General features: G+C 40.7%; 1 protein-coding gene across 2 annotated transcripts in view; it reads left to right on the top strand.

The window, feature by feature from the left end:
- Nucleotides 1-19,751, top strand: part of LOC127619290 (RNA-binding motif, single-stranded-interacting protein 2-like) — a 48,416-nt gene extending 28,665 nt beyond the window's left edge. The window contains exons 5-14 of one of the 2 annotated variants that reach the window (XM_052092152.1): nt 8,654-8,811; nt 8,894-8,973; nt 9,097-9,206; nt 10,433-10,479; nt 10,580-10,673; nt 10,783-10,836; nt 10,927-11,034; nt 11,162-11,239; nt 11,334-11,421; nt 18,470-19,751. In XM_052092152.1, the coding sequence (XP_051948112.1) occupies nt 8,654-8,811; nt 8,894-8,973; nt 9,097-9,206; nt 10,433-10,479; nt 10,580-10,673; nt 10,783-10,836; nt 10,927-11,034; nt 11,162-11,239; nt 11,334-11,414 (810 nt within the window). In that variant the 3' untranslated portion in view covers nt 11,415-11,421; nt 18,470-19,751. Of the gene's footprint in view, nt 1-8,653; nt 8,812-8,893; nt 8,974-9,096; nt 9,207-10,432; nt 10,480-10,576; nt 10,674-10,782; nt 10,837-10,926; nt 11,035-11,161; nt 11,240-11,333; nt 11,422-18,469 lie in introns of both variants that reach the window. The other variant, XM_052092151.1, reaches the window with a different exon arrangement.
- Nucleotides 19,752-20,174: the final 423 nt, after the last annotated feature.

Here is a 20,174-nt window from a genome sequence, read left to right as displayed (position 1 = left end):
TCAGATCCTTACACTTGCCCATTTGTCCTGCTTCCAACACATGAAATACAAGAATTGACTGTTCACTTGCTGCCTAATATATCCCACCCCTTGACAAGTGCCATTGTAATGAAATAATCAATGTTATTCACTTCACCTGTCAGTGGTTTCAATGTTGTGGCTGATCAATGTATATCTCTAATCATCATTCTTTTGTCTGTATTCTGCTCATTTACACCTTTCTGGCACCCATCCCATTCACCCATCTATGCAATAGTATTAAGTCATCATAAAATTCAATAACAGATGGTAACCGGTGCATATTATGCAACCGGTGCATAGTGTGTAATCACACTAGCGTCATGAATGTAAACATAACAAATTACACATATATACTGCATACATTTACATTACATTTATTCATTCGGTAGACACTTTTATCCAAAGTGACTTACAAAAGAGTAATAATACATCATAAGCAATTCAGACCCAGTGTCTGTTCTGTATGCCAGCATCAGAGCCTTGAATTTGATACGTGCATCAATCAGCAGCCAGTGAAGAGAGACAAGGAGTGGCGTAACATGCGCTCTCTTTGGTTCATTAAAGACCAGACTTGCTGCCGCATTCTGGATCATTTGCAGAGGCCTAATTGCACATGCAGGGAGGCCTGCAATTAGAGCATTACAGTAGTCCAGTCTAGTTATGACAAGTGACTGAACAAGAAGTTGTGTTTTCAGAGAGGAAGGGTCTTATTTTCCTGATATTGTAGAGTATAAATCTACATGATCGTGCTGTCTTTGAAATGTGGTCTGTGAAATTGAGTTGGTTATTGATGGTTACCCCTAGATTTCAGACCGTTTTGGAAGGTGTTACTGTAGTTGAACCCAGCTGCATGGTGATGTTGTGTTCAACAGCATGGTTGGCTGGAAAGACGAGGAGCTCAGTCTTCAATGGGTTAAGTTGCAGGTGATGTTCCTTCATCCAGGCCCAGATGCCTGCCAAACAGGCTGAGATTTGAGCAGTCACAGTGGTGTCGTTGGGCTGGAAAGACATTTAGAACTGTGTGTCTTCAGCGTGGCAGTGGTAAATGAAACCGTGTGCCTGAATGATGGGTCCCAGTGATGCTGTGTATATATAAAATATAAGTGGCCCAAGCACTGAACCCTGAGGTACCCCAGTAAGTAGCTGATGTGACTTGGACACCTCAACTCTCCAGGTTACCTTGAAGGACCTACCTGAGAGATAGGAAGTAAACCAGTCAAGCACAGTTCCTGTGATGCCCAGAGTAGGATTTGATGGTTGACTGTGTCAAAGGCTACAGAAAGGTCCAGTAGAATCAGGATGGATGATCTGGATCCAGCTCTCACCTGTCTCAGCGACTCAGTGACAGACAGCAGGGCAGTCTCGGTGGAGTGTCCACTTTTGAAGCCTGACTGACTGATGAAATGTTTTTGCCATGGATGGGATGTGGGGTTAATTGCAGGTTTTTTTAAGCAGCAGGGCTACTCAAGACTGCTTAAATGTAGTGGGGAAAATGCTTGTAAGTAGAGGTGTGTTAATTATGTGTGTGAGTGCAGGTAGGATGGCCGGAGAGATGGCTTGGAGAAGGTGGGAAGGAATGGGGTCAAAGGGAACCCGGAGGTGGGGTGGTTGGAGAGGAGGAGTTTAGAGACCTCCGTGTCAGTCAGAGGAGAGAACATAGAGACAGCAGAGCTGGATACAGGAGGCGGGTGTTTGAGAGGGTGTGGTGCTGAGAAAGTATTGCTGATGACTGTAACCTAATTAGTAAAAAATGTGGTGAAGACATCTGCTGTCAATGAGGTGTCAGGCAGCGTGGGGGGGATAGAGAAGCGTGCTGAATTTTTCTGTGGGGCTGTTGTTCTTGTCCTGGTAATAGGAAGTTTTGCAGATTTAACGTTATCTGAAAAGATGTAAGCAGGGACTGATACTTACCAGATTTGCTGGAACTTTAGATTTCCGCCATCTCCTCTCAGCTACCAGGGGCTGGGCAGTGTCATATTTGCTGGTCTAGAGGAGAGAGGACAGATGCTGTCTAGACAAGTTGTTAAATTAGTGCTTAGTGTGTCTGTGGCAGTATTTAAATTCAGGGTGGAAAATAAGTTTTGTGTGGGAAGAGAGGTAGAGACAGCAGTGGAAAGGCGTGTGGGTGAAAGAGAACTGAGGTTACGGCAAAAGAAAACCAAAGGTGGAGTTGGTTTTATTATAGACGAGGGAGTCATGTTGAATTGAACAAAGTAGTGATCAGAGACATGTAAAGGAGTAACAAGAATATTTGCGTTGGTACAGTTACATGTAAAAATGAGGTCCAGCTGGTTGCCCGATCTGTGGGTTGCTGTAGTGCTTAGTCTTTCCATGTAAAACGAGGTAAGAAGAGCATGAAGTTTAGTGGCCTGGGGCTTGTCTTGGTGTATGTTGACATCTTCATACTGTATATATTACTTTAAACCAGAGTGGCTTCTTTTACTGATCTCATGTGAATTCTACTCTGAAAATGAAGCATACAGTCATTGAAAACACATTTTAATGTCATATTAGTTGATGTTTTACACACGCATCCTCACATTTAAATGCTCCTGTAAACACCTACCCCAGCAGCGTGGCTGGTGTCTAAATGTTCGCAAACAGTATACCGTTACTCGACTATTTCGTACTTCTTTTTAGCTCTAAGAAGAACGAAGAAGATATATCGTAAGAGTGTATATTGGAGCCTTTAAAATATTCACCTAACAGATGATAAAATGGTCCAATAGACTTATATTGAAGAAGGGGCCATAGGAACCATATCTAGTAAAATGTAAAAATGTTTTAGTATGTAGTCATGTATGTCTTGGACAAGTTGTTATTAGTCTTAAAATATGACCTGGAATTGACTACTGTATTCCCAGTCTGCACACAACATCTATGGCTCTCTGATCCAAGGGAAACTAATTAATACGGAAATTAAATGCAGCCAATCACTTAGGTGTTGGAGAGCGTGATTATTTTCCCTAACACTTGCCCTGTCTGTGGGTGTTAAGCAATAAAAATGGACCTGGTGTCCCTATTAGGCTCATGCAAGCCTGCCATTTAGAGCAGTTCAAAGTAAGTGCCTGAGGAGAATTTGTTCTGTCTCTGCTCCTGCCTGGTGCTTCAGCTTTACAAAAAGGTTGTGTGTTCTCTCTCTCACCCATGGCTGAGTCACTGTCTGAGCAGCTTGGCTGGCAGAGCCGCACGCCCTCTGTAGAGTACTGTGGCCCTGCAGGCCAGCTCTGCACCTACCCTAGCCAACCACTCACACAGATCCTGGCCTTGTAGAGAAAAGCTATTCTCAATGATTTTACATTCTTTTAATGGCTTCTCTTGAAGTTTATATGGAGGATTTAAGCTCCAGATCAAAGTGAAAGGGCAACCTTCCCCTCCGTAAAATAACATCACCAGCCAGCAATCATAATAACAGCCCTTTTTTTGTCTTTTAGCGACCTAACCCATTTAATAGTCAATTGAGTCCGTTTCTGTGGAGATTGCTGTGAATTTTTCTTTTCTCCAGCACCTTGTCGAAAAAGGTATACCATGTGAATCTCACGAAAGCATGTCTAGGTCACATTTTACCCCAAAATCAAAAGAAAAAACAAAAAGAATATATATTTTGCATGAAGAAAGTGAAGCCTTTTATGATCATTAAGATTTTTTGAATTGTGCCATTACTTTCATGACAATTAAGCACAATTTGCCTCCAAATTATCATTATCATTACAGTAATGCATCCAGACATTTTACTTCTGAGCATTTTTTTACATTTCTATTATTCTCAATGGTGATTCTCATTAGATTTACATTACTGAAGAAAAAAAAAAGTATTTACAATACTGAAGTAAATATTACTGTGATTACATTTATTTCATTATTTAAATCAGCATAATTAAAGGCAGTACAACCATTATATAAACATTTTAAATAATGAATTACATGACATGCCGATTAATCACAATTAATCGCATGTATCAGTAACAATATTTGCTGAAAGGACCCTAATTAAAAATCATTTTATATAGATAATACATAATAATTCATATAATTCAATAATTATAAATATAATATGTGGGGCCTATAAGAAATACAACAATTCAGATATTCATATAATAATATATTGCAATATTTTGTCAGACAAGTAAAGCATTGAGTAGACAAAAGAGTGTCTTTAGAAGTCAATTTATTAGCAAATTATTATTATTTAACAAGTCTACAGTCAACAGCAATTGTTTTTGTAATTGTGTTCATCAATTTTTCCTATTCTCACAGGACACATTCTTGTGTTGTGTCTGCGCTATTTCTAATTGTTGGTTTATGTATACGTGCATCAGACACTTTTAGCATCTCACTAGTTTTAAGTCATAAATGCTGCATTTTTAGGACACAGTGTTAAGTTAAAATTTGTTGAAACTTTGCATTCTCGAGATGCATTCTGTTGTGCTTCATCCAGCTATCAAGAATGCATCCTGTGTGACCGGCAGGGGAGTGTGTGGGGGGGGAGGTAAGCCACCAATAATCAAAACGAGCAAGTACAACCCACCCACCCCCAAATTACAATACAGCCCCATTAATATTTTCAAACCAAATCTACGGCCTTGGTTACTGGGTCTGAATATGAGGCATGTGTATTACCCCTGTTGATGCAGCTTGTAAATACACAAAGTTACATGTACTTGAATTGTTCCGATAATAGGAAAATATTTACTTTACAGGTCAGGGGGCATTGTTTATTGCATACATTTTTAACATGTTATTTTTTTTAATAATTAATCAAACTTAATGAACTTGTTAAATCAACAGCCCTAATATAAACCGATCAGTCACAACTTTAAAACTACCTGTATTGTACCGGTATATTATAATATATGTGCCTAATATTGAGTAGGCCCCCCTCGTGCCGCAAAAATATTGCTAACCCGCATCTCAGAATAGCATTCTGAGATACTATTCTTCTCACAACAATTGTACAGAGCGGTTATCTGAGTTACCGTAGATTTTGTCAGTTCGAACCAGTCTGGCCATTCTCTGTTGACTGTTCTCATCAAGGCATTTCCATCCACAGAACTGCCACTCACTGGATGTTTTTTTTTTTTTCGGCTCCATTCGGAGTAAATTCTAGAGACTATTGTGTGTGAAAATCCCAAGAGATCAACAGTTACAGAAATACTCAAACCAGCCCATCTGGCACCAACAATCATACCATGGTCCAAATCACTGTGATCAAATTTTTTCCCCATTCTGATGGTTGATATGACCATTAACTGAAGCTTCTGATCCGTATCTGCATGATTTTATGCACTGCTGCCACACAATTGGCTGATTAGATAATCAAATGGATGATTGTTGGTGTCAGATGAGTATTTCTGTAACTGCTGATCTCTTGGGATTTTCACACACAACAGCCTCTAGAATTTACATTTACATTTATGCATTTGGCAGACGCTTTTATCCAAAGCGACTTATTACAGGGACAATCCCCCCGGAGCAACTTGGAGTTAAGTGCCAGGCTCAAGGTGGTGGCTGTGGGGATCAAACCAGCGACCTTCTGATTACCAGTATGTGCTTTAGCCCACTACGCCACCACCACTCCACAGAATTTACTCAGAATGGTGCCAAAAACAAAAAACATTCAGTGAGCAGCAGTTCTGTGCACAGAAATGCCTTATTGATGAGAACAGTCAAACCAGACTGGTTTGAACTGACAAAGTCTATGGTAACTCAGATAACCACTCTGTACAATTGTGGTGAGAAGTATAATATCTCAGAATGCTATTCTGAGATGCAGGTTGGCACTATTTTGGCAGCACGAGGGGGACCTACTCAATATTAGGCACATTAGTTGTGGCTGATCGGAGTAAATGCAATCCTTTTATTATTTAACTTGGATTACAGTGATGACAATGTGATTTTTGGCATTACTGTATAAAATTTTTGTGGGGGCTTAATTCTCTTCAAGTAAAATATAAATTCTTTCTTTTGATTTTGGGGTGAAATATTCTCAATATATGAGATTCAGCCACCCATCTTAAGATGTGATTAGATCAGTGCAAAAATCACCTTGATCGCAGGTCACTGCAATTAGACATCCATTAATAATGACGGTAAGAGATGAATTGGTAAAACATTTACAGCTCAAATTTTAATCTCATCTGCACACCAGAGCAATTAATATGCAAAACAGCAGTGAGATGAATTGGAATTTTGCTATCTTGCAGCTATCTTTACAGTTTTTCTGATTTGTTTAGGCAATGGTAATGAACCAAATTAATTTGAGCTGCATAATATGATTAAGGGGTTTCGAGATACTAAACCCTCCTGCTTGTGCTTCAGATGGGAACCGAGTAATCCGTCGAAGACATGCAAGCTCACATTTTGTGTATCTGTTTATTTGAGGTTCAAAAAGGTGCCACTTTGTTCCATATGCATATTTGCTGTCATTCTTGCCGCTTCAAATTAAGCTAATAAGGTGTTTATATGGTAATGAGCTGACTCAATGCTGGCCTTGTAAAAGGTCACTTTGACACATTTTCCTAAATAAATAAATAAATACATAGATAAATAAATAAATAAATAAATATGTCTAAAACTCCAGACTGTTTAGGCTAAGGTAAAATACCTTTATTTTTATTGAAAACTATTTACATTGTGTTATGATCTTCACACAAGTGCTATCCTATTGTTTCAGATTTAGAATATAATGCACTTTTAAGGTGTTTTTTGTTGTTGTTGTTTTTTGTTGTTTTGTAGCTAGACAGTAGTGTTTGGGAAACCTTTTTAAAAACAATAATTTTTGCAATTCCTCTGGTGATGCTAGTGACACAGCTATTACATCCTAAAATTATTTTTAAAATGATCTGAGAACCATAATTGCATAATATATATTCTCTGTACACTAGTCTGATTAATATACAATTCTCAAGTAATTTGAGAAAAAGGATGTTTAGACATTTTTACACTACAAGTGCAGCAGCATCTATTCACATGAAACATCTGTCTGTACTATCATCTTTTCCTAGTTTCTCATACCTTGTCAAGATACCTTGTAACTTTGCGCTAGTTCTGGCTTACATTTGACACATTTATGCCAAGTTTTATACATGAGGCCCCTGGACATGTGTTACTGACAAAATTCCTGTGGGTGGAATCTGCGGAACTGCAGTTTTTTTGTTTTTACAGACAAATTATTTAAGACAAATTCTAATTTCAACCCTTTAGTGCTTGCATGCTTGGCTTCCATTTTCATCCATTTTGAATGTATAAGATAACACATTTACTGTTTGTTTTTACAAATTGTGTAAAAAAATTATATTAATTTCTGTGGTTAACAACAGCATTCCAAAGATGCTCTCCACAGACAGGAGTCATGAAGTGCCTTTTTAAAATCATTTTATTATCTTCTCTGGGGTCCAATGATAATGTTATAAAAGTTTTTTTTTGCAGCAAAACAGTCACAATTTAGTAATATATGATAATTTTCCACCCTGTGTTTTGCCCTCTGTCTGAAATGCTCAGTTTTGTCCTAAGCGCCTCCTTAAAACTTCAACGTAAACTGCCACTGTTCTGATTGGATAACATCATGCAGCCTCTCAAATTCAACAAATTCAATTGGAAGAGAATGAACCTCGACATTATAAAACAAAATTTCAGTGTTTACGCATAATGCACATTCAACATATTGCATCTGAATATATTTAACTGTTCATCTCAAGCACAACTGTTAACACTCAGCACCATAATCTATCAAACATTCATGACATTTGAAATATTCATGAATGAAATGCTTTACTTATGTTTTTGAAGTGTTTTTAACTGCCCCATCCTTCAATAACACTTCCTTTGCAAAGCTTGAATTGTATTATGACTGTTTACAAGCAGTCCATGGTGACATGAGGTGGAAAAAACAACACATAATAGTTCAAAGAAAGGTGAAATGATGCACACATAATGTAGGAGCACTGAGGTGCACATTGCGAAATCGCGTCCATCATCAAAGACGTCCTATGTTTACATACACCGACAATTAAAAATAGCACAGATGGGTGAAAGAACGCATCAATGACACGTTTGTGCTCAAATAACAAGAGGCAGCAGCTGAATGAAAGAGAATTGCTTCTCTTCAGAGTTGTAATTTTACACCACGTCTTTTAAAAGCAGCCCGAAATAAGTATCAAGTGGTCAAAGAGTCTGTGTAGTTCATGTTTATATTCAAAATCATTCAAAATAGTCCAGATTGGTCCCCCTTGATGTTACGTTAGGAATAATTAGCCATGGAAGGCCTGCTCTCTTGATCTGCACGCCAGTGGGCGGGGCCAAGGGTGCGATGTGCATGTTGTGGGATGTGTAAATACAAATGAGCAATGTGTCGTCACGGCACAAACAGACAGATTTCACAACAAGACATTTCAACAGGGTGGCAACTATAAATGCTATTTTTAGACTGGGGAGGAAGTTCTGAAATGTACAGTATGTTTTTATAGTACAGTTACTGCTTATATGTCTAAATATCAAGTTAAATTTGATTCTCCATGTTATGACCCCTTTAAGGCTCAGGATATTATAACCTTATTTATCATGGTGATCTCATACTATCGCTTTCTTTATTCTTTCTTTCTATATCCCCCCCTTTCTTCCCTGACCTCTGCAGCAACAGGAACAGGACCCAACCAATCTGTACATCTCCAACCTGCCTCTATCTATGGATGAGCAAGAGTTAGAGAGCATGCTCAAGCCCTTCAGTCAAGTCATCTCCACACGCATCTTGCGCGACGCTAATGGCACCAGTCGTGGAGTGGGTTTTGCCAGGTATGCCTCACTGTCTCTGGTGCCTCAAGTGACATTATTATCATTAATATTAAATTAATAATGCATTTGCAATCTCTGAAAGGATGGAATCGACTGAGAAATGCGAGGCCATCATTCAACATTTCAATGGCAAATACATAAAGTCTCCTCCTGGAGTAGCAGGTAATACTCTACATCTTCAATGATGTATTTTTTTATTTTTTATTCTTTTTGTGGATTGACTTAATGTTCAAGACAGTAAAAAAAAACATTAGAGCTTTTGGCTAAAATTATCTTTCTGTTTAGTGCCTACAGAACCCTTACTGTGTAAATTTGCCGATGGTGGACAGAAGAAGCGTCAGAATCAGGGGAAATATCACCAGAATGGGCGACAATGGCCAAGAGATGGCGAGACTGTGAGAGAGCTGCTTTTCATCATTGCTACTTGACACAAGGGACAAATTAACTAGTTGTGCCATTTTTTTACGTGGTATTTCAGAGCAAAAACATGTAACCACATGTAACATGTTTTACCAGGCACTAAATGCACTGAAATATCACTGAATTTAAATTATGTAATTGACATTCTTTTCAACTCAAAACACATTTGTATCTAAATTAGGATTAGAAAAAAATGTGTCTAGTGTAATTAACATTGCAGTACCACTATAAAGATATGTTTGTGTACTAAGCCTAAATTTTTGCCCGTGTTGCACCATTGACTGATTTCTAGGTTTGGGATCGATGCCTTTTTCATGATTTTTTTCAGGAATAAATAGGGCTGCTCGTTGCACAATAGTCTTTGTCTCTTCAGACATATTTCTGAACACAACGTTTCTAAAGTGTGAGCGGCAGGGTAAATTAAAGGAGGTCGCACACCAGACGTGTCTGGCAGATGTCATGGCTCGTTCTAAAATTAGAAACAATTATTTATTTTTTTCAAAATGTATGCACACACCACCAATGCTCAGCATCAACAAACAAATATTATTTACTCTAGCCATCACTGGATGATCTATTGTGAACATCTTTCATAGAGCGCAATGTATTTTCAGTTACAGGTATGTATTTTTGTGGTTTGAAGCCTTGATTGAAAGACCTATTCTAGGCTATATACAGAGAAATTGCATAAACATTGCCATTTCTAATCATTCAGTTTGCTGTTACAACAGTTTCACTAACCTGCAAACTCATCGTCACTTTGTTCATTCTTGAAGTAGTAAAAAATGTGGACTACCACGCGCTTCAGCTCATCTTGTGTGTGCGCTTAAGTAAATGGTATATCGCCCTCTTGTGGTCTCCCAATGCTATTATACCAGACTGTTAAACAGAGGCCAACTGAGTGTATTGGAAAGCACACCAATTGGGGTTCTAATTTAAATGTTGGTACATTTTAATATATCGATGCCTCAAAAATATATTGACAAAATAACGTGACGATTAATAATCAATATATCAATATTTTATGATATCCCTACTGATTTCCATAATTCCTTTAGAAAATTGTGTGATAAAACAACACAGACAGCTTGTGCAAATAAACCTTGCTATCAGCAACCACAATAAATTCTTAGTGAATTCCCCCCCTTTAAGTTTTCTCTAGGCTAATTCTTGACTGTCTCTCTCTTTTTCTCATGCACAGTGTGGGATGACGCTAACATATGACCCTACCCCTGCTTTACAAAATGGGTTTGTTCAGAGTTTATCTCTCAAAACTGGAAATATTGCTTCACAGTTGCACTCTGTGCCTTCTTGTAAAAAATATGTGTATCTGTGTCACCCCCAGCAGGTTTTTCCCTCCTTCCTACAGCATCGGTCCAAACAGAATTATTGCCCAGACTTCTATCTCTCCATACATGCACTCACCTGTATCCACCTATCAGGTATGATTCCTTTGGTGGTACCCTATATTACTACTTTGATGTGTAAACCTCTAGTACTGCATGAAACCTGCAATATCAGATGCTTTTGATGACCTATAAATTTTTTTAGGTACACAATCCATCCTGGATACATCATCATCAGTCTTACCTCATGCAGCCCACAGTAAGTAACATGACGTGCTCCATTTCCTCAGCACAACCTCCTAAAACATCTGTATATGTCAAACGTTCTTCTTCCTTCCCCTGTGCACAGGGTACCGTCCTCACACCCACAATGGATCACACCATGACCATCCAGCCCACTGCCATAATGCCTCTTACACAGCAGCTCAGCCATCTAACCCTGGGCAGCACTGGCACAGTATGTTCTCCTCAGGGAATTTGTTGCAAACATCATTTGAGAGGAAAATATTATACCACGTTAAAATATTTGTCAGATAAATGGTTATTATTAGACTATGTCTAAAAATGTGTCTATCTGTCCTCAGTATATGCCTGCAAACACAGCTATGCAAGGGACCTACATACCACAATACGCCCAAGTGCCTCCCTCAAATGTTACTGAGGTACGAAACATTACAGTGATTCATTATTTGAAGTGCGTCAAAGCTTGATTCACTGTGATTTATTGTCAGTAACACTGACCTCATGAAACTGCAGGAAAACTGCGTCCAACAGCAGCAGGTTACCATGGAGACGCACACAGACCACACAACATACTCTTACCAGCAGGGCAAGTGAAGAGGAGGTGGGCTACTTCCTGTTGCTTTGTAAATGTTGTGGCCTCTAACGGACAGAGACTAACTAATATTAACTAATATTATTGTAAACATTGCGTTCACTGGGGTTTTAAAATGTATGTACCTAGGTACCAAGTCGATACTAAAATGTAATAAAACTGTAGTTTTGGTATTAGCTGTATCGAGTGCCGGTACAATTGTTTTGCTATGTAAACATGCTCTAGACGGACGTCTTTGAACGTTGCGCCGCGCCGTTTTTTGTTGTTGTTTTTTTTTCATTGTCTCGCAAGGGAACGTTTAAGATGCTTTTTTAAGTTAAAATAACTTTAACTGTTAATTAAAACACGCATCAGTACACCCGTGGTTTGCTCTATTCGTGTGCCCCATCTCGCTTTTTAGCGTAAATACGTTTTAGGTGTGAAAACGTTAGTTACACATGTAACTGTGGTTCTGTGAATTCCTGATGACCGCCAGAGGCAGTATTAAACACTACTGGATTATCGCAGCGCCAGCCAGAGAGGTCGAGAGAATATACCAACAAAGTCACATAGTGACGTATGCTGAGCCCTGGGGGTTATAAACCGCAGCCGCTCAGCACTCTGCCTCGGTACACCTTTCTCACGCATTCCGAGTGACCAAGAACTCTGGCGGTCATCCGGAATTCACAGAACCACAGTTACATGTGTAACTAACGTTCTGTTTCATTCCTACTGACCGCCAGAGGCAGTATTAAACACTACTGGATGACCCATACCAACATAGTCATGAGGAATGCCACTGACCTGTTGAAAAATTAAGGCCGCTCCTGAAGAACTGCAGAACTCACAGCATGATGAGCAGTAACGTTGACCTTATAAAACCTGGCAAACGTGCATGGGGAAGCCCAGGTAGCGGCAGTGCAGATGTCCGCTAACGAAACTCCTCTAAAAACAGCCCATGAAGATGAGATGGCCCTAGTGGAATGGCAAGTTAGCCCCCAGGGCAATGGTTGCCTTGCTGCCTTGTAAGCAAGTATAATAGTTTCCACTATCCAGTTTGACAACCTCTGCTTCGACACTGGAGCACCTTTCTTCACACCACCATAGCAGACAAATAACTGGTCTGACTGTCTAAATTGAGCAGTGGTGTCCACATAACACTTCAAGGCACGAACAGGACACAAAAGTTGAGCACTTGAATCAGACCCTGAAGAAGTCTGAAAAGAGGCCAGTTCAATGTGCTGGTTAATGAACTGAGGAAGAAGGACTTTTGGAAGAAAAGAAGGATTGGGTCGTAGGACCACCCCGGAGTCATCCGGCAACCAACGCAAGCACAATTCGCTAACAGACAGTGCGTGCAACTCACTGACTCGTTTCGCAGAATCAATAACCAACAAAAAGGCAGTCTTCAAGGTTAAACATTTCATGTCAATGCTTTGCAAGGGCTCAAACTGGGATGAGCAAAGCAATGCAAGCGCAAGTGGCAAATCCCACACGAGAAAGTGAGGATTCCGAGCAGGCTTAAGACGGCGTGCACCCTTCAGAAAACTGCAGACAAGACTGTGAGATCCAAGAGAAGATCCATCAGTTGGAACATGATATGCAGAAATAGCAGCGACATACACTTTCAACATGGAAACTGCTTTGCCCTCCTCCAGTAAATGTTGAAGAAAACTTAAGATCCTCAGAATGCCACATGTTGCAGGATCGAGCCCTTACTTCTCACACCATGCAGAAAAAAGCCTCCAACGGCCAGCATAGATCTGTTGTGTGGAAAAAGCCCTAGCATTGGAGATTGTGTGAATAACCGCAGGATTACAATCTTCCAGAGAAGGATTTAACCCAATGGCCAGACCCAAAGCTGCAGGCGAGCTGGATCTGAGTGCCAGACGCTGGCCTCCAGTTGGGAGAGGAGGTCCTTCCTGGGGGGAAGCTTCCATGGATTGCCTGACAGAAGTCTTAGCAACAAAGGAAACCATGGTCTGGCTGGCCATCGTGGTGCCACGAATAGTACTCTGTGCTTGCACAGGGAGATCCTGTGTAACGCCTCCCATAACAGAGGGATAGGTGGGAACACATATAGTAGGCAGTTCAGCCATTCGTGAGACAGTGCATCCTGGCCCAAGGGGCTGGACACTTCTGTCCTTGCGAACCATAGATGACAGTAAGTGGTCATCTCTGAAGCAAAAAGATCTACCTCTGCTCTTCCAAATCGAAGCCAGATCTCCTGCACAACATCTGGATGAAGTCTCCATTCTCCTGGATGTACCAGATCCCTGGAAAGAGCATCCACTGGCTGGTTGCATGCTCCTGAAATATGAGCTGCCCTCAGTGAAGCGAGTCACGGCTGGCTCCATGTCAGGATCTCGTGCGTAAGCTGTAGAGACCTGCAGGATTTCGTGCCGCCCTGGTGGTTTAGATGGAACACTGTTGAGGTATTGTCGGACCGAACGAGAACATGGCGGCCTGCCAGGACTGGCATGAAATACTTTAATGCCATGAACACTGCACGTAGTTCCAGAAGGTTGATATGTTCTGTGGTCTGGGTCGGTGTCCAGCGCCCGCAAATACCCCTCTGGTTCCATGTTGCCCCCCCCACCCTGTGAGGGAAGCATTGGTCGTGACCAACTCCCGTCGAGAGGGAACCACACCCAGGGGCACTCCTGTCTTCAACAACTCCACCTGCCTCCACCACCTCAACGCCCGTAAGCAACGGTGAGAAATTACAATCAGTCGATGGCGATGTTTGGTGGGAACTGTTGGGATCTAGTTGCAAACTGTTGTTCCACAACTGAAGTGGTCTGAGGTGGAGTAAACCTCACCACTGTAGCAGCAGTTAACATCCCTATTAGTCGTAGGACTACCTGGTACTGTAAAGAGACAACCGGGCGAAATGTTCGTCACACGTTCTTGAGACAGGGAGGCAGACATTAGGCAGGAATTCAGGGTTATTCCTATGAACATAGTGGTCTGTGTTGGATTCAGACAGCTCATTTTCTCGTTCACTGAAAACCCCAACTTCTGCACATGTCTCAAAAGCAGTCTGGAGTCTTGCACAGCCTGCTGTTTTGTGGGGGCACAAAGAAGCCAGTCGTCCAGATAAGGCATAATACGCATACCTCTCATCCAAAGAGGAGACAGAGCTGCGCTCACACACCTTGTGAAGACACGAAAGGTAGATCCTTGAACTGGTAGGCTTGACTCAGGAAACTGAAACGCAGAAACTTTCTGTGATGAAAAGCAATTGGGATGTGAAAGTATGCATCTTTCAGGTCAATACTTACAAACCAATCGTCTGCTGCCACAGACCGAAGAACGTCGGCTGTGCGCAGTATTCGAAAAGGAAGGACCTTCAGGAACAAATTCAGATGCCTCAAATCGAGAAATTGGGCGGAAACCACCGTCCTTCTTTGGAACAAGAAAATATGTTGAATAAAACCCCTCTTCCTGAACTAGGGGATTAACTTTTTCTATGGCTCCCTTCTGTAACAGTGAACGAATTTCCAGAGAGAGGGCCATTGAACAAACTGCATTTTTGACAACCGTAGGAACGATTCTTGAAAATCTGAGAGGCCGGCGTCGGAACTGTAGAGTATATCCCGACCCGGTGTTGGTCCTCCAGTACTCTATCTGTTCTATTGAAAAACGATCGACCGCCGGCCTGTGTGTCTCAGGCTTTATGTGTGCGACTTTTAGTGGTCGCGGGGGGAGCGCTGACGGGGTCCTCCTGGCAAATGCCGATGAGGTGGCCGAAAAACTCTAGCATTCTCAGTAGCCCGAGGCCTTTGAGGGGGCTGTGACTGAGGTATAGCATGCTGGCGGAAATATGGCTCCGGTGTGGCATAGCGATGTCGGGTCTGACCTGCTGGCATCCTAAAGGTAGGGTTGCGCTGTACCTGCGCCAGTTGACGAGTGGCCTCAGACAGCTTTACCCTCTTTTCCAAAAGTTCCGGAACATTAGGACCAAAAAGATGCCCGGGAACAAATGGAAGATCTCTCAAGGTTTTCTTGCAGCCTCAGGTAGCCGTGCTTGGGCAAGCCACACTTGGCGGCTGGCTGCCAGAAGCGTGGCTGCAAGACTACCCAGCTCGCGGGTTACGTGGCCCGTTGCCAAAAGAGCCGTTTGCAGAAACTGTGAAATTGAGGGATCAACATTTGCTGGTTCTAGCGTACTGGTAGCAGCAAGTAGTAACTGACAGATTGTGTTTTGTGCAAGAGTTATGTAAGCAACAGACTCGTATGCCTTTTTCAGGAATGAATCCGTGCGACCACATTGCGCACTGGGACATCGCACATTCCCTCGTAGAGCCTCATCAGGAGACACCACCAAAGCTGCAACAGGCTGCTCTATTTCTGGAGCACGACTCACCCCGATGGAATCTGCTTCAGCCATAGATGCTAACGTCCGAGCAATCTTTGAGCGCCGTTTAGGCAGACCAGAACCAGTGAGGGCATTTGAAAACTCGGCCACAAAATCTTTACATGGTGGCATGGCAAAAGAAGTCGCAGCTGTGGCCTGCCTGAAAAAGACATTGGTTTGGGCAGATTGGACAGGTGACTCATCAAGTCCTAGACGAGCAAGAGCCATTCGAAGCACAGCCAAAGTATCATCAGAAGAGGGCTGGGCCTGTCCAGATGACTGGAATGACCCCCCACTCGACCCCTCCATTGCTGGAAAACCAGCAAAAACATCCTGAGGTGATGGTTGCGCCGCAACATTCACAGCATTCCCATGATCATGAAAAAAAGAGTCAGAAGCAATCGTAGAAAGCACATCCAAGTCAGAATGATGTGAAAACGAGGGGAATCAGCTGACTCTTCCCCGGTTCCACGATTCAGAACATTCTCATCCTCCTGTGTCATCTTCACAGGTGTAGCAGATGTGACCGGCTGAAGCGAAGTGAAGCAGGCGTTTCAGCTCCGCCATCTCTGAAGAAAGTACAGAAACCGCCTTAGAGAGTGAATTTTCCTCGACACGCGAATGTTCATCACTCGCGATGTGGCCCTCCTCTTAGATGGGAGGGGAGCCGGCTGCCGCAGACGCCCTGCGCTTCTGAGTGCGAGAAGGGGCTACATCCAACTGCCCGAAGTTTCACCGCTGAATTGGGGTCTAACTCAGCAAGACGGAGCCGCCGTTCGACATAGGTAAAAGACTGCAGTGCAGACACGGGTCCGTGAGAGCCTCTCTCAGATGTTGAACACCCAAACACGACGGGCAGATGTCATGACCGTCGTCCGGGAGGAGATTATTAGGGCACAGCTTACAAGTCAGTGGGAAACCAGTGGCAATCGAGCTGTGAGCCATAGTTACTTGCTAATAACACCTTTGGATAGAACCGTAAGGTTTAATTCAAGCAGAATGATCGTAACGAAGCAGAATACAGAAAAAAAATTATTATATAATTCCTGCGGGTGAACAGACAGGTAATGTCCAGAACATCTCACGAAAAAATAAATAAATGTCTAAAATGGCCGATGGATTGAACCAAGGGGCGCAGAGTATCACATAAGTTCGAGGAAAAAAGTTCAGAACAACTGTGAATAATGAAAATGTCAACGGGAGACTGTTAACTTATAGCGCAGAAAACACCAGCCACCGGATAGCACTGAGAGGCACAGAGTGTTACCGACGAAAAAGAATGAAAACTCACCAAAATGCGGCTAAAAACACTTCAAATCCGTTGAAGTGGCGTAGATGTGCGCTGACACAGCTTGTGAGGACGATATCTCGCTGCTCTTGTAAGCTGCACTTGACAGCGCAATCTATCACTTATGTAAAAACAACCTATCTCAACCAGGCGAGAAAGCGAAAGAGGCAGAGTGCTGAGAGGCTGCGGTTTATAACCTCCAGGGCTCAGCATACGTCACTGTGTGACTTTGTTGGTATATTCTCTCGACCTATCTGGCTGGCGCTGCGATAATCCAGTAGTGTTTAATACTGCCTCTGGCGGTCAGTAGGAATGAAACAGAACGTACATTCATTTGGTACCCGCGATCTGCAGTACAGCCTGTGACTGACAGATAATAGAACTGTTGAGCCGTGACGTCGATTTCTTGACGAACCCAGAAGTTTAATTCGGTATGGGTTCCCTCATGAGTTATCCTATGGGGGTTTGAACTTGTGAGTAAAACAAGATCTGTGGTAAACATTACTTTATGATACGTGGACATTTTTGTTCTACAACATAAATTACACATTTTCATACCTCAAACGTTTTTATTTAATTTTCATACCTCAAACGTCTAGAACCGCTACTGTATGTTGGCAATATTAATATTTAACTTTTTAAGTTAAAAGTGTTAATTAGCATATTAGTGTTTGCTGATGTATCGAAATTGGTATGTTATAGGTAGCTAACTATCAACTATCCTACTGAAATTTTGGTATCATGACAACCCCAGTGTTCACAGATCTCTAAACAAGCAAAGTATGAAATACATTCTTCTGCACTAGAGAGATTTTAAATTCACCCAAAAATGTTAATTCTGTCATCATTTACTTACACTCATGCCATCCCAGATGTGTGTGACTTTCTTCTGCTCAACTCAAATGAAGATTTTTATAGGAATATTTCAGTAGGCCCATACAATGCAAGTGAAGGTCCAAAAAGCAAATAAAGGCCACATAAAAAAGTATTCCATAAGACTCGTGGTTTAATCTGTGTTTTCAGCAGTGATGATTATTTAAGTCCTTTTTGTCTAAAAATTCTCCTCCTTGCCCAGTAGGTGGCGATATCCACGAAAAATGTGAATCACAAATTAAAAAAAACAGAAAAGAAGCATTTGAAAGTGGAGATTTTTTGATAAAAAGGACTTAAATAATGATATGTTTCTCACCCACACTTATATCACATCTGACATTTAATTTAACCACTGGAATCTTATGGATTACTTTTATTACTTTTAGAAAGTTATACACATCTGGGATGGCATGAGAGTGAGTAAATGAGATAAGTTTCATTTTTGAGTGAACTATCACTTTAATCATTCTATGATGACATTTAAATGAGTAATTAGTGTTTTTTTCTTTACTCAAGCTTGTATGTTGACTGTATAATCTTTCTTACTACATTCTAAGGAGAGATGGAGGATGCTGGATATTGAATCACCTCTGCTGGCATGAAAAGCATTGGACATTAATGAAAGGAATTGAGAAGCTTATCTCCTTCCAGTTAAAGGAAGATGACATTTATTGTGACTATTTTTGGAGAACATCAACTGATAATGAAGCTAAACTTAATTTAGTAACAGAAAGAAAAACTTGGATGGAGAAGGCTGTGCCTACAAAACGTCATAAGTTCACAAGCAAGTAAGCTATTTTTAACACAAAGACTTATGTATACACACACACACTCCAATACACTTGAGAAATATTATTTTTCTGCAGCTTTATTTTCTAAAATATTCTGCAAAGCCAGAATGAAACAAAGACAATGTTACAGCACCATGGGTCATTTTAATTTTATGTAATATCTTTTTGTAAAAAAACAAAAAAGATTTGTTGACTGCTTTTAAAATGTTTGCTGCTGGAGGAGGGATTTTGTACATAAAAAAATGTTTTTGCAAAGATCTTGCTGCATTTTTCTTGCATATCAGTTTTAAGGAAATGTAGAGGCACCTGCTAAATGAGCAGTTAAGTCATTGTTTTAATAGATTGACAGAAACAAAATGTGCTGTATTAAAGTTGTAAATGCACTCATTATTTCAAGCAGTTTGTGTCCAGCCAAAGGAGATTGAATTCTGAAGACCTCTTATCCCCTTAAGCCTCTTACAAAAATGACCCTTTTTTCCTTTCAAAATGCTGCTTTATCTTGTAAGTTAGATCATGCTGAGATTTATTTTTGTATTTGAAGATCATTTTTTAAAGAAACTTTCAAAGAGAAGCTGTTTGGGTGATAAACCTTTTTTATGGCTTTGTTTTCATGTCAACAGTTTATGTAGCCAGAAATATGCCAAAACAATTTGAATTTGAATTGTGTAAATTTGAATTATAGACTTTTGAATTTGAATTATAAGTGTGATTTTGCCAAATGAAATATTACGTTGTATTTTAAATAGGTTTGAATTTGAATTTTTTTAAACTCCAATCCTGGACATTTCATATTTAACCAAATTGAATTGTTTTTTTTAATGGCACAATTTTATAAATATGTATTTTCAAACAGCACATTTTTTCTTACACTGTAAATATCCCATTTAAAAAAATACAGCTTCAAGTTTTCAAGATGAAGAAGAAATTCAGAACACCAAATTCAATATTCTAAAATTCAAACCGCAGAAATTCAGATCTACAGAAAGTGGGTCAGAGATCAAGCTTCCGTGTTCCACAGGGAAGAGTAGACGGTGTCGGAAAAGTCAAATGGAGCATTTCGGCCAATACAGGTCGAGGTGCAATAATTCTCTGGCGCAAGTGTGATTCAAAAGGTCGCCATTCTGACCATGAAGTGGTTCTTAAACTTTTATGATTTATATTTTTATGGTTAGCACATTCTCAGCACATGAGACATTTGTCTAAGCGGTCTCTGGTATTTGTTTAAGTATAAAGTATGAAAGTGATTAGTATGCGTAAGAGTAAGCATAACATATAACTAAATAATTAATGTAATTCTGCTTCATTCTGTGATCGGTATCCACATCAGATCCAAGTCGGATGTTATTTCAAACACTTGTTGGTGTTTGTAAGTGCGTTTTGAGCTCAAGACATGAACGTCACGAATGATCATTCAGATGTTTGTGATTTAGTGGGCGGGATTACTTTTTCATAATTGTATTCATCATTATGG

Source organism: Xyrauchen texanus, chromosome 25, assembly GCF_025860055.1.
Source record: "Xyrauchen texanus isolate HMW12.3.18 chromosome 25, RBS_HiC_50CHRs, whole genome shotgun sequence".
NCBI classification, from domain to species: domain Eukaryota; kingdom Metazoa; phylum Chordata; class Actinopteri; order Cypriniformes; family Catostomidae; genus Xyrauchen; species Xyrauchen texanus.
The sequence above is the reverse complement of the archived record's forward strand: the minus strand, read 5'-3'. Positions and strand labels throughout refer to the sequence as shown.